Source organism: Ammospiza nelsoni, chromosome 6, assembly GCF_027579445.1.
Source record: "Ammospiza nelsoni isolate bAmmNel1 chromosome 6, bAmmNel1.pri, whole genome shotgun sequence".
In the NCBI taxonomy this organism is placed as follows: Eukaryota; Metazoa; Chordata; class Aves; order Passeriformes; family Passerellidae; genus Ammospiza; species Ammospiza nelsoni.
Window position 1 is genome coordinate 9650130 of NC_080638.1, and position 12513 is coordinate 9662642.

The window sequence follows — 12513 nt, forward strand, 5'->3', positions numbered from 1 at the left end:
CTTGGAGCTGAGCTTTCCTGGACAGCTTCCAGCTTTGGCAGGGGGAACTTTAGCTGAGTAAGAAATCCAGGCTGTCAGTCCTGGAGTAGCTGGCAGAGGTGCAAAGGCTCCCCAGGCTTTGGGAAAGTGAAATAGCATTTTTTTTCTTCCTTTCCTTGCTGGATGCCTTCTGTTATAAAGAGTTAAAAATCAGTATCAGGGTGTCATGCATTGTAAACGTTCATCATTTATTATGCATTTAAGTGTGCACAGCACATACACCACAGTCTTGAACAGCACCTGTATAAAACTACAGACAGATTCTGGTAAATGGTGAAAGCTCATACCATGTAACATTGTTAACAAGGTTGCATCACAATATTTAAAAGTTACAACAACTACCTCTGAACATATCTCGTGTGAGGCGGTTGGTTGTGGATTTAATGAAGTGAAAAGTGGCAAAGAACCATTCCCAGAGAGAACCTTTGTGGTCTGATTTTGCTATCTGAAATCTGGAACAAAGTCATCAGTTGTCAGAGGTAGTGGTGATAAATACACAATGATTACTCACATATAGAAAACACAGAAAGTACAGAAAATTCCCAGTTTTACATTGAAAACAAAAATTAAAAACTATTAGGCATGACATTTCCTTTTCCTTAGTTATTTTTGCTACAAGGGCAGCTGCCTTAAGGTCTGGTCCTGGTCTGCTCTGATGTTACTGAAATTTGGTGAATAGAGTTTATCTTCAAGGTCATGTGTAAGCAGAGGATACAGGCAGGTCTATACCATTACAAAGGAACCAAGGCTTTTGTGTAGGAATGTAAAGAGGAAAAGAAAAAAGCTGAATCAAAGATTTGTGTGTAGTCAGAAATAATTAATTTGGATTGGAAGATGATCTGTAAACATCCTCTAAGTCATCAGACATTGTGGTTAGTCCTGGTTCCCACTTAACATGTTGATGCCCCAAAGGTGAAGGATCTTTTAAATAAAAAATTAAAAAAGAGGGAAAAAAAAGAAGGAAAAAACAAAGACACATGAATCCTTTTAGTGATTCCTCTATAATCAAATCTATCTTTTCCTTCATCATGTTAGAGACATGAGTTACACTTGCAAAATATATAAGGAAAAATATAGGATTACTTCATCACCATATAGTACTGCAGCCTGACAGCTGCCTGCAAATATTTTCACCATGATTACCCTTACTAAAAGTAAACCACTGGGTAAAGATAGCTCAAACGTGACAAGGCTCAAATAGGATGCAACCGACTCTATCCTGAATACTTTTGGCTACATATGGAAAAAAGATAGATTTGGGATTATGATTGTTCCCCCAGGCCCTCCTCCAGAACTTTAAGCCCAAGCAGGAAAGTGGGCACCTTCCTGCCCACTTGTTTTACAAGACTGGCTTTGAGAGTTAGTGAGGTAGAAATTAATCAACTTCGTCAGGGAATGAGACAGAAAAAAAAAAAAAAAGAAAGCAGCATATTTCTCCTTCCAAATACTGCAGCAAAAACAATAAATAGCACAAACCAACCTCAATTCCTCATCATCAATCTAAATTCTTTCTGTGGAGCTTGTGTTTGCTACAAAGAGTGAATGCGGAGCTTGTATTTTGCTACAAAGAGTGAATGCTCTTCCCTTGTAGAAAACTTTGGAAGGTTATAGAGCTCCCCACAATTTGAAAAATTAATATAGTGTCCAAATGAGAAAGGGAATTTGGTTAGAGTGAAGCAGAGCTGGTTCACTGTCCCATATTCCACAGCACGTTTGCTGAGGGAAGGATGGGTGTTATATTTTAGCCTGATGACAAGCAATTGTGCCAAATAAAAGCTCCCATTAAGGGCCATGGTTTATCTGCAGAGAAAACGCCATCCCCAGCCCCGGCAGAGGCATTTCAGCCTCTCGGAGGAGCAGAGGGGCTGCAGGGCAGTTCAGAGTTCAGCGCTGGTGGATCTAAAAACAGCTCTGCGGGGTGGCTGCGCAGCTCCCGTGCCGGGTAAAGCGATCCTGCTGCAGTCAAATAGCACAGGGGATCGTTGGCATTGTGTGTGGCTCCCTGCTGGCACCTGGCATCCCACCCTGGCATCCATCCCACCCTGGCATCCCACCCTGGCACCTCCTGCTCCCGGCCGGGAGCCACCGGCGGCTTGGGAAACGCTCCGGGGAGGACAAAGCCACCATAAAACCCAACCAAACAAACACACAAAGAAACAAACCCACACCTGTACAGCAATAAACAACAAACAAACAGTGCAAAACGTTGGGAGAGCGGAATTGGATGTCACCTGGCTTAGGACATGGGGTAGCAGCACACCTGGGATAACTCAGCTGAATTAAATAAACCACCAAGCAGAAGACTTCTACTGTTGCACCATGAAATGAAAGACCTTGGGTTGGAGGTTTGTTTTGTTTCCAGAGATTAAAATTTAAAAAAAAAGTAACTATAAATAAATTTTGTGACAATATATACAGATTTAAATAATTAACTTAAATATCTTACACCTACTCTTGCATAAAACTCTCCAGTAAAAGTGCACCATGTTTCTTTTCCCCAAAGATGCTCTGTTCTGTGTCTTCCCCTGTGCTGAGGTAGGTCTGAAGGGAGATGTCTCAGATTCTAGGAAGAAAATGTGTCACTGTCATTGTGGGAGATACTTTATTGCCTTTCTTTGTTCTTCCATTTTTGCTTAGGGCTATGTACATCCCGGGATAAATCCTGGATTCATAAGCATTGTAGTTGTTTGGCAGGAGAATCTCTTTGAATTTGCACTCATCATTGAAATGGGCCTGAAATGAAAAGGAAAGAATGAGAGAGAAGGAATTTTAAACATCAGGTGTGGAAATATTCTTGCTGCCAGGTGTAAGAAGGTGTGTTGTGGGCAAATGTGCAGGTGAGCTCCCTCCACTTAGTAATCTTTTGAAGTGGCCTCTGAAGCTTCAAACAGGACTCAGGAGGATCAATTAGGGATGCTGTGCCTAGCCCAGGCACATAGATCTAAAGGTGGGAAGGACACCCATGGAGGGACAGGGTCACCTGAACAGAGCTGAGCTGGGTAAGGACTAAGTCTGGTCCCAAGCCCAGTCCCATGGTCCTGCTCATTGAATTGCTCCTGGTTGTCTCATCAGCAATAAATTGCCTGAGAGGCTTCAGAAAATCCAGAATCCTGGCACTTTCCTGTGTTGCTTGAGGAGAAAGAGGCATTTTAAAGCCACTCATCATGGACAGTATTTTTTGCTTCTTTAGCTTTAAAATCAAAGGTAGAGTTTGGATAACTTAGGTCAATGGATCAGGAAAACAGATCTAGCAGCAGGCACCTTTCAGGGCTGTGGTTTCATTTGCAAGTACATACAAAGAGGGACAGGTCTTGCAAGTGTCTTATCTGGGAAGGGACAAATGAACTCATCTCTTACTGTTGGGCAAAAACCTCGGGGCATGTGAGAGAGGCCTCAGCCTGCCAAGCTGAGCACTGCACTAGGCATTATTCTATCCAGGACACCAAGGCAGCAGTAACCCTAAGAAAGGATGTATTTTGGTGACTGCCTCTGCCTGGCTTTTATACAGGGCACAATCCTCCACAACAGGACCAATAGCCCAGAAAATAATTCTGGATACCTCATGCCTTCATGTGAAAATGCCCCAGTTAACTCTGACATGGTTTGGCTCTTCCTCAGCCCAAGTTTCTTCACTTGGGGAACATGGCATGGGAAATTCATGGGTGAGAAAGGAGACTTTAAAACTATGACTTTAAAACTATGCTGATCACAGTCACCTGTACAGAGCTGAACTCCAAAGCAGGAATACAGCTGAACATGAGCAGAGATACACCCTGTTATTGTCCACCTCAAGTATATTCTACAAGATGTCTCTATCTTTTCCAAAGATCCCACGTAAAAGAAGGTCTGTATTGCCTTCCTAATGGAACTTCCTTCTCCTAAGCAGAAGTTCAGACCCCAAGGATGCTGAACTGCCACGGGAACTGTCTGTCTGTTCAAGAGCATTAACAAGGAGTGGTCAATAGGTCACTGACTGATCACATCATAAAGGGTCACTCGTGGGGCCTGGCTGGGCACAAGTCCAAGTGCCCTCTGAGAGATGGGGCGATTGCCACACCTGCCTAAGGCTGTTTGTACTCAGATATAACAAACAAATGGACTAAGCCTGGCTTGTGGTCTTGCCACACAGGTGACTGATCTGTTGGTCTACGGGGCAGGCAGGATGTGCAGCCATGGTTGGGTGACTGCAGTTTTTGTGTGAGAACTAAAGAAGTGTGATGCAGAAGAGAGGGTTTCACTCCCAAAGCTCAGTGAGCAGCAGAACTGGGCAGCACACCTTCTGCTGGCAAGGCAGGAAGGGCTGCTCTGTGCTGCCCAGCCCAGGAGAGGCAGGGTTGGAGCTTGGGCAGCTTTTAGCACACATCTCACCCCAACTGATCACCATCCCCTCCCCAGGCACACACTCGGTGGCTACTTACAGATCCATAGAGTTTGCCTTTGCTGTTCATGGCCACGAAGAGTCCGCTTTTGACACCAAATATGCTCACCACACCTCTTTCCACAGGAGAGATTTCCAGCAGACCTGCACAGGAGACACAGAAATCAGGGGGACAAAAGGGTGTGCCCTGGAGTGTGTGGTGACAGTGCCATGCCAAAGCAAGATACAAAACCCACAGGATCCCCACATCCCAGCACTGCCGTGGGTGTCCACAGAGCCCCACACCCCACACCTCATACTCCACGTGCTGTCCCATGCCCCATGCTGGGACCTCTCTTCTTTTAGCTAAGTATCTATTTTTATTTTGCCCTCCAGGCATCCTCTTGTGTACGCAAGGTTAAAATAAGCCAGAGTATGCTTAGGGCAAATGAAACATTTGTCATCATGCAGCTTATATCCCCGCTCCTGGATCTTATTGTTTCAGTTGGATATCAGAGCCATGGGGCCGCGGGGTTAAGTCCCCAGCAGATGCTTTTCAAGTTTGGGGGCGAGCTGGGCTCACCCCAGCCCCTGATCGGAGTGGGCGGCCCACGGCGCTGCGGATCCTCCAGATGTTGAGGCAACCCCGACACCTGATGCCTGACGGCGGCAAGGGGACAACGGGGCACTGAGCAGCGCCGACGAGCCCTCCCGAACGCCCGACGAGCTGCTCCGGAGCTCCCATGGGGTGCGGAGCTCCCGTTGGGGTCTGGAGCTCCCATGGGGTGCGGAGCTCCCGTTGGGGTCTGGAGCTCCCATGGGGTGCGGAGCTCCCGATGGGGTCCGGAGTTCCGACGGGGTCTGGAGCTCGCATGGGATGCGGAGCTCCGATGGGTTCCGGAGCTCGCGTGGGATGCGGAGCTCCGATGGGGTCCGGAGCTCGCGTGGGATGCGGAGCTCCGATGGGTTCCGGAGCTCGCGTGGGATGCGGAGCTCCGATGGGGTCCGGAGCTCCCGATGGGGTCGGTGGCCGCCCCGCTGCCCCGGGCTCCCGCCACCCTCGGGGGAGCCGAAGGGCGCAGCCCCGCGGTGCTGCCTGCGGCCGGACTTTTTGGGAAGCTCGAGGTCTGCCATGCACCCACCCTCCTTTCGGGACATGCCCCTCTCCGGGGCAGCTCAGTGGGTCCCCTCCCGCAGAACTGCCCTCCGGCCGTCCCGAAAGTCTCGCCCGCGGAGGTTGTCTCCGGCTTACTGTATCGATTCTCGCTGTGAATGCCGTCGATGCGGCCGTCGGGCAGCACCTGGATGTGGAAGCCGATGCCCACGTTGCAGTAGAGGCGCCGCAGCCGCTTGATGCCCAGCAGGTAGTCGCCGTCGCGGGCGGCGTCGCGGCGCTCGGCCGGCAGGCGAGCCACGGAGCGGGCGAAAAGCGCCGCGTCCCAGCGGCGCTGGCGGGGCCCGGCGGGGACGCGGCCCGGGGCCGAGCGGGCGCGCACCGCCCCCGGCCACAGCAGCCCGAGCAGCAGCGCCGGGAGCAGCGCCGCGGGGAGAGGCATCCCGGTCAGGGGCGGGGAGCCGCGGGCCGGCCGCCGCTCGCTCCCAAAATGCGCTCCCACTTTATGCTGAGGTCAAAGAAGGGGAGGAAAAAAAGAAAAAATAAAACAAAAAAAAAAAAAAGAAAACTGACCAAAAGCCAAACAGAAAAAAAAAATTTAAAAAGGAGGAAAAAAAAAGCAAAGCGGAGAGGGAGGGAAGGAAGGAGCTTAGTGCTCAATCCCCTGAGGATCTGCGGTTTCCCTGGGCTGGCTGCATGGAGAGGAAATCCCGGGAGCAAGAGCTTCTGAACTTGATCTCAACTCCAGGAGTCTTGTCTGAAGTGCTGATCTTCTTCTATAGCTGCTCAGCCATAGCGCTTTAGCCCTAGCCACGATATTTATATATCCATGTGCGTTGGTACCTATTACATCACCACCTACTGCTGTCTGCTGCAGCCCTCCGGCTTAGCTGAAAGTCAAATTATCACCCCTAGATGCTTAACAGCTCTGAAGCGTCTTGAAGGGAAAGGGTGAGCAGCACTGGTGCCAAACAACAGGGACAGCACAAACTTTTAAAAAGGAAAGGTCATTTTTTACGTCCATCACAGCAACTTTTCTTTCTTTTCTTTCTTTCTTTCTTTCTTTCTTTCTTTCTTTCTTTCTTTCTTTCTTTCTTTCTTTCTTTCTTTCTTTCTTTCTTTCTTTCTTTCTTTCTTTCTTTCTTTCTTTCTTTCTTTCTTTCTTTCTTTCTTTCTTTCTTTCTTTCTTTCTTTCTTTCTTTCTTTCTTTCTTTCTTTCTTTCTTTCTTTCTTTCTTTCTTTCTTTCTTTCTTTCTTTCTTTCTTTCTTTCTTTCTTTCTTTCTTTCTTTCTTTCTCTCTCTCTTCTCTCTCTCTCTCTCTTTCTCTCTCTCTTTCTTTCTTTCTTTCTCTCTCTCTCTCTCTTTTTCTCACTCTCTCTTTCTGTCTCTCTTTTTCTCTTCCCCTCTCTTTCCTTCTCTTTCCCTCTCTTTCCCTCTTTTTCTTTTCCCTTTTTATCTCCTTTCTTTATATTTTTCCCTTTCTCAAAAGCCTACAAATGCCAATGCAAGATACAAAACCCAAAGAGCGCCCAGCACACTTTCCCCCAACACAATGTACGACTGTGTAAACCTGTGGAATTTCAGCTTTTTGCTGTAACCAAGCGACATGGTTTACAGTTTGCTGGATGCAGAAACAAAATTCCCTTCATTAAAAGCCAAAAAGAGTTTTGGAATGGGAGGTTTAAGAAATGAAAAATGAAAGAACTTGCAAAAAAAAAAACAAAACCAAAAACGAAACAAAAAAAAAAAAAACCCCAACCACAACAAAACAAAACAATAAAACCCAACCAAAAAAAAAAAAAAAAAAAAAAAACCAAAAAAAAACCCAAAAAAAACCCAAAAGGAAAGGACTAAGCTTTTAATAAAGAGGAAAACATTTAAAGAGGCAGCAAGTGGCAATAAAGTTTTTGGTTCTAAATATCCCTTTAAGAAATGTGGAGTACCAGACATGTGGAGCTCCCTCTTGGTCACTGTAGTGACGGGGGCTGTGGTGACACAAGTTTATTCCAGAGCCCAGAGGTTGCCCACTCGTTCAAATATTGCTGCACTTTTAAACAGAATGGTTAGTTTTTAATCTTTACTTCCATGCTGCTGCTGCAGCTGCTGCTGTGTTTTACTGATGCATTTATTCTTAGGTAATTGCTTCATGTGGTTGAGGTTCCTGGAAATGAAGCTTGGCATTTAAAAGGAGAAGTTTTGAGCCCATCAGTTTAGAGCTACTTTGCTTCGAGCAAATCCCATAAGTTTTGTTACATCCCACAGCTTAAGCCTCGGCCCTCCGCAGGTTTTCGGCACAAACAGGTGAGGAGACATTGGGACAATTTTGGAAGGTCCTGAATTAATAGGAAAGCGTGTGTTTCGGGGGGAGGGGGGAGAAAGGGTTTGTGACTCAAGTCCTTTACAGCCCGAAGCCAGTTTAGTCTTTCACGCCGCTAAAGCTCTCCCGCTGTTCCAGCAAAGGATGCGAGAGAAAAGAGAATTGCCCCGAGGCAGATGACAGCTCACCTAGGTGCGAAAATCTCTGACCTTCGCTAAACCTGAGCAAACTCAGATGATGTGCTTTTATTTCTTCTTGTGAGGTGCACATGCCGCTGCTTTGGGGGCGATTGCAATCTCCTCGGTGCAGTTTCTGTCCCAGCCTCAAGCAAATTCACTCCTCCGTGTGCGTTCAAAGGCAGCACAATGCAGATTTTTCACTGTGAAAATGCCTCATCCCTACAAATGTTCCAGGTTGGACGGGGCTTTGAGCAGCCTGGTCTCTAGTGGGAAGTGTAGCAGGGGGCTGGAATGAGATGATCTTGAAGGTCTGTTCCAACACTAAGGGTTCTGTGACTCCACGAAATCCACTGATATGAAATGCACAGGTATTTGCCACATTTTTATTTCCATCAGCGCCATCCAGACCCTCTCCTTGCACCTGATCAGCTGAGTGGCTCAGCTGTGTGTGCAAAGGCAGTGGCAATACTGGGAATAACTTTTCCCTCACCACCATTCCAGTGCAGGTATAGTTTCTCTCTGCTCACTTCCAGCACATCCCACCATCTTGTACAAAGCTATTTTCTGTTTGGCAGGGCTTTGAGCAAGCAGCCAGGACACAGCCACCCCTTGTTCAGAGAAAGAGGGCATCTTTTTCATCTTTTTTCAGGCAGAGAGCAGCTGCTGCCAGGCCTGGAAGCTGCCCTGCTCTGCTGGGCTGGGCACTTCTCCTTCCCCAGGCTCCTCAGGATGCTGCGATCCCACTCTGAATTATTTGCTCTTCGCAAACAGCAGCGGGTGGATTTGGGATTAAGTTTATTTACCTTCTGAGGGATGAGAAGAAGGAGTGGCAGTGCTGCTGCCACACCTCCCCAGCACAAGGGTGGCTGGTGGCCCAGGGCTGGCTCTGCTTGGCCTTCCTGCCCAAAGCAGTGTGAGGTCTAAGCATCCTTCAAACTTGAGTTAGGGATGTGCCCTGGAGGATGATTCACCCCTTTGAGAAGTATGGAAATGGGTCCTAGGACACCCTGTGAGGTTCCTGGTCCTTATGTTTGCAACGTCAGGTCCTAAATGGTTGCACAGGGAATGCAGAGCATCAGGTGGCATTGCCACAATGTCACAGATTAATAAGGGATGCTTCTGCAGCTCCATTGTTCAACCTGCCAAAGGATTAGACATCAGGCTTTCCATAAAGGCTCCCAGTGAACTTTTCTGAGAGGAAAAGCAGTGAGTTTCCAGCTAAGAATGAAACTGTGAGGTGTGGGTTTGCTTTCAAGTTGTCTATATCCACATGTGTGTGAGCTTGTGTGCAGGCTGCCTGTGAAACAAACCCTGGTGCTGCTGCTCCAAAACCCTCTGGTTTTTATTGTTTGCACCTGGGGAACAAACCCCACAGGGATGGAGGCAAAGCAGAACGACAGCGCTCTCAGCTTGCACCAGGTGTAAATGACAGGTGGAAGGTGCTCACCTACAGCTCTCGGTGCTGTAACACAGATATTGTCAGTCAGAAATTATTGGCACAGGAAACCATTAAAGCAGGATATTCCCCATGGAAGCCAAAAATCAGTGTCAGAATGCCCAGGGCAGAGAGGGATTGACCCTCCAATGTGCTGTCAGCTTTCAGGCAGTGGAGCTGGGTGTCTCCAGATCATCCCATAATTAATTCTGAATCTTCCATATCCTGCCTTGTTCTGCTGATATGTGTCCCCACTCCTGGTGGACACTTTCTCAGCAACAGTTTAGATTTTAAACCAGCTAAAATGTGTCCATCTCTGTATTGGCTCTCTTCCCTAAAAAGCCTATGTGGATGTCACAGTTCAGACAGCTCTTGTTTCCAAATTCCTCTAGGTTTAAAGTATAAGAAAGAAGGAAGGATCCACAGAATTCAGGTCCATACCCATGTCCAAGCCCCATTTCATGGATTCTGAAGGAAAAAGGGAAAAGAAGAAGGAATCATTACAGTATTATTTTGTACTGTACTGTACATTATTTACACTGGCTTAGCAGCCATCCAAATCAGGCTCTGTGTCTGCCTTTCTAAAGCGATCCAGGTCCACAATTTAAAAATCAATTTACATATTTATTAGCTCCAGTAAATGTAAACGACCCTGAAAGTTATTGCTCATGAGCTTTTCTCCTGAAGGCAAATATTTCACTGGGACCCTTTGGTCTGGAAGGATGGATGGGCTGTACTGGAAGGGGAAAAACGCCTTTCACCCTCTTTGCAAGCTATGAAAATGTGGCAAAAAGGCACCCCGGCTCCCCCTTTGCCTGCACCCCTTTTAATGGCAATGCTTTTGGAGGAGAAGCACCCAGCGCTGTGCAGAGGGGCAGTGGAATATAGCAGAGGGCAGCCACAGTGCCGGGCTGTCAGAACCCAGGACATTCCTCTGGCAGCCCTGGGTGATTCCAGACCCTGGCAAGGGGCTCAGAGACCTTGGCACAGGGTCAAAACCACCTGTGCCTTCTATTTTAGCCCATGGAAACAATTACCAGCTTTGTGTGAGGAGTTACAAGCCATAAGGGTTTGAGTAGAATGATTGTGAATTTGTCACAGGGTGAAAAAGTAGAATTTTGGGGTTTTAGAATGGGGGTTCAAGAGGCAAGATGGAGGAATCTGGGTGTGTCCTGTCTTGTTCTTGTCCTCCATCTTCTGCTGTGGTGGTGGCACTTTTGGATTGGTTTAGGGTAGAGACAGACTGTCTAACATGGGTGATAGGTATTGGAAAATTATTGTAAATAAAGTAGAGGTAGTTTTTAGTATAAAAAGCTAACACCACCCCAAGGGAACTCAGTGTGCCACAAACCAACCTGCTGGACACACCTCAGCAGGTCAGAGAAAGAATGTGTTAGATAAGAGAAAATGAACAACCTTGAGAACCAGAGCTGAGGAATCTCAACTTCTTCTTTGGTCACAGGGCTGGGAAAAAAGACTCTTTAATACCTCAGGAGCCATTTCAGCCACAGGAAACCCGAGATTGGGCAGGCAATAAAGGCAGCAAAAGCCTCCCTCTGGTGTGTTTGGATGGATTCAGGGAGGGGACGGAGCATGGCTTGGTTTGGGATGGGTGTGGATGCTTCCAGCAGCCGCTGCCTCTGCTGCTGGGCAGCTCCTGCAGGGCCACGTCCCCGTGCCAAGCAGAGAGGACACAGCTGTGCCCATCTCTGTGGGCTCCTGTAGGCTGCAATTCACACTTCCAGCTTGTGTCCTCATGTGGGGTACCAGCCATTGGTTTCTCTGGGTCTGGATTGAAAGCACTTGAGACAGTAATTCATGTTTGGACTCAGGTGCTTATTATCTCTTATCAGTAAAACAGCTTCACTATTGTGAGTTCTGCAGCTTTCCATTAGAAGGCACAAAATGGCCAACAATCTCTTGGTACAAGGTCTTTTAAGACTAAACTATCCAATTAAGAACTGACACCTGGATTATTTTCCCTTTTGACTCTATAACTGATCCCACAGAGCCCACATTGGGGCTTTTCTGTCCAATTACCAAATGCCACCCAAACCCATGAAGAAGAAGGAAGAAGAAGCATGGAGAACAAACCCAGGACGACACCCTGTGCCTTCCATCTTGCTTCCATCCACAACATACTAAAAATCCCAAAACCTAGATTTCTTACCAAGTGATACAACTACACTGCTCTCTATAATCTGTTGCATACTTTTGTGCATTCTAGTTTATCTTGAAGTCTGGGAAACCTCCATGAATGAGGGTGAAAGTCAGTGCTGCCCTGGGGGTCAGGGCACCCCAGAGCAGACAGGGAAATATTCCCAGTGCCCTGGCTTTCCACATCCTCACTGCTCACCTACACCCACTGCTGCAGGAGATCAAGGCCCAGACCTCTGGCTTCCTGGGCACTCCACTCAGCTCTGTGGCAGCCCTTTCTCAGCTGCTGTGCTTGGTTTGTTTGTTCTGTGTGGGTTGATCTCCTTCAGCATCACGGCAGAGGTGTGGGGTGGCCGTCTGGGAGACCCAAGGGCACTGACAAGCAGCCTGATGTGGTCCTGCCAAGCCCTTTCCTTCTCCTCCTGGCATGTCAACAGCTCTGGGGTGAAACAACACGTCTAGACAATTACTACATCTTCTGCTTCTCAACCTGTTTCCCAGGTTGCAGCTTTGCTCCATGCTTTCCTGTGTGCTGTCCACAGCAATAAATCCCATAAATAAATAAAATAATGTCACTACTGCTCTGTGTTGCCAGCAGTTTCCTTCACCCAGTGGCTCTTGCTCCATTATCAGCTGTTCTGGCTGCACGTGCTTCCTGCTGTCCCCTGTCCTCTCTTTTTTCCTGTAGCTCTTCTGCTCCCCTATTCCTTGTCAGGACAAGCACCCTCCATGGAAGCTGCATCCCCAGCCACCAGCCAGACCTGGACTGAGTGCTGGGATGGGTGGGGAAGGTGGAGGAGCCCCCAGGAGCACCCCTGGAGTTGGTGTCCCTGAGGAGCAGGGTTCAGTGGGATGGGACAGTGGGAAGCCATCAGTCCAGGCAGATCATTTTGGGGGCTTTGTCACACTCCCATG

At 47.8% G+C, this 12513-nt stretch overlaps 1 protein-coding gene across 1 annotated transcript; it reads right to left on the reverse strand.

Annotated features, from left to right (window-relative positions):
- Nucleotides 1-2595: 2595 nt before the first annotated feature.
- FGF4 (fibroblast growth factor 4) lies at nt 2596-5952 on the reverse strand. The gene is made up of 3 exons (XM_059475143.1): nt 5649-5952; nt 4458-4561; nt 2596-2772 (listed from the first exon to the last, which is right to left on the reverse strand). The coding sequence occupies exons 1-3, from the start codon at nt 5950-5952 to the stop codon at nt 2596-2598; spliced, it is 585 nt and encodes a 194-aa protein (XP_059331126.1).
- Between the last annotated feature and the right edge of the window lie 6561 nt (nt 5953-12513).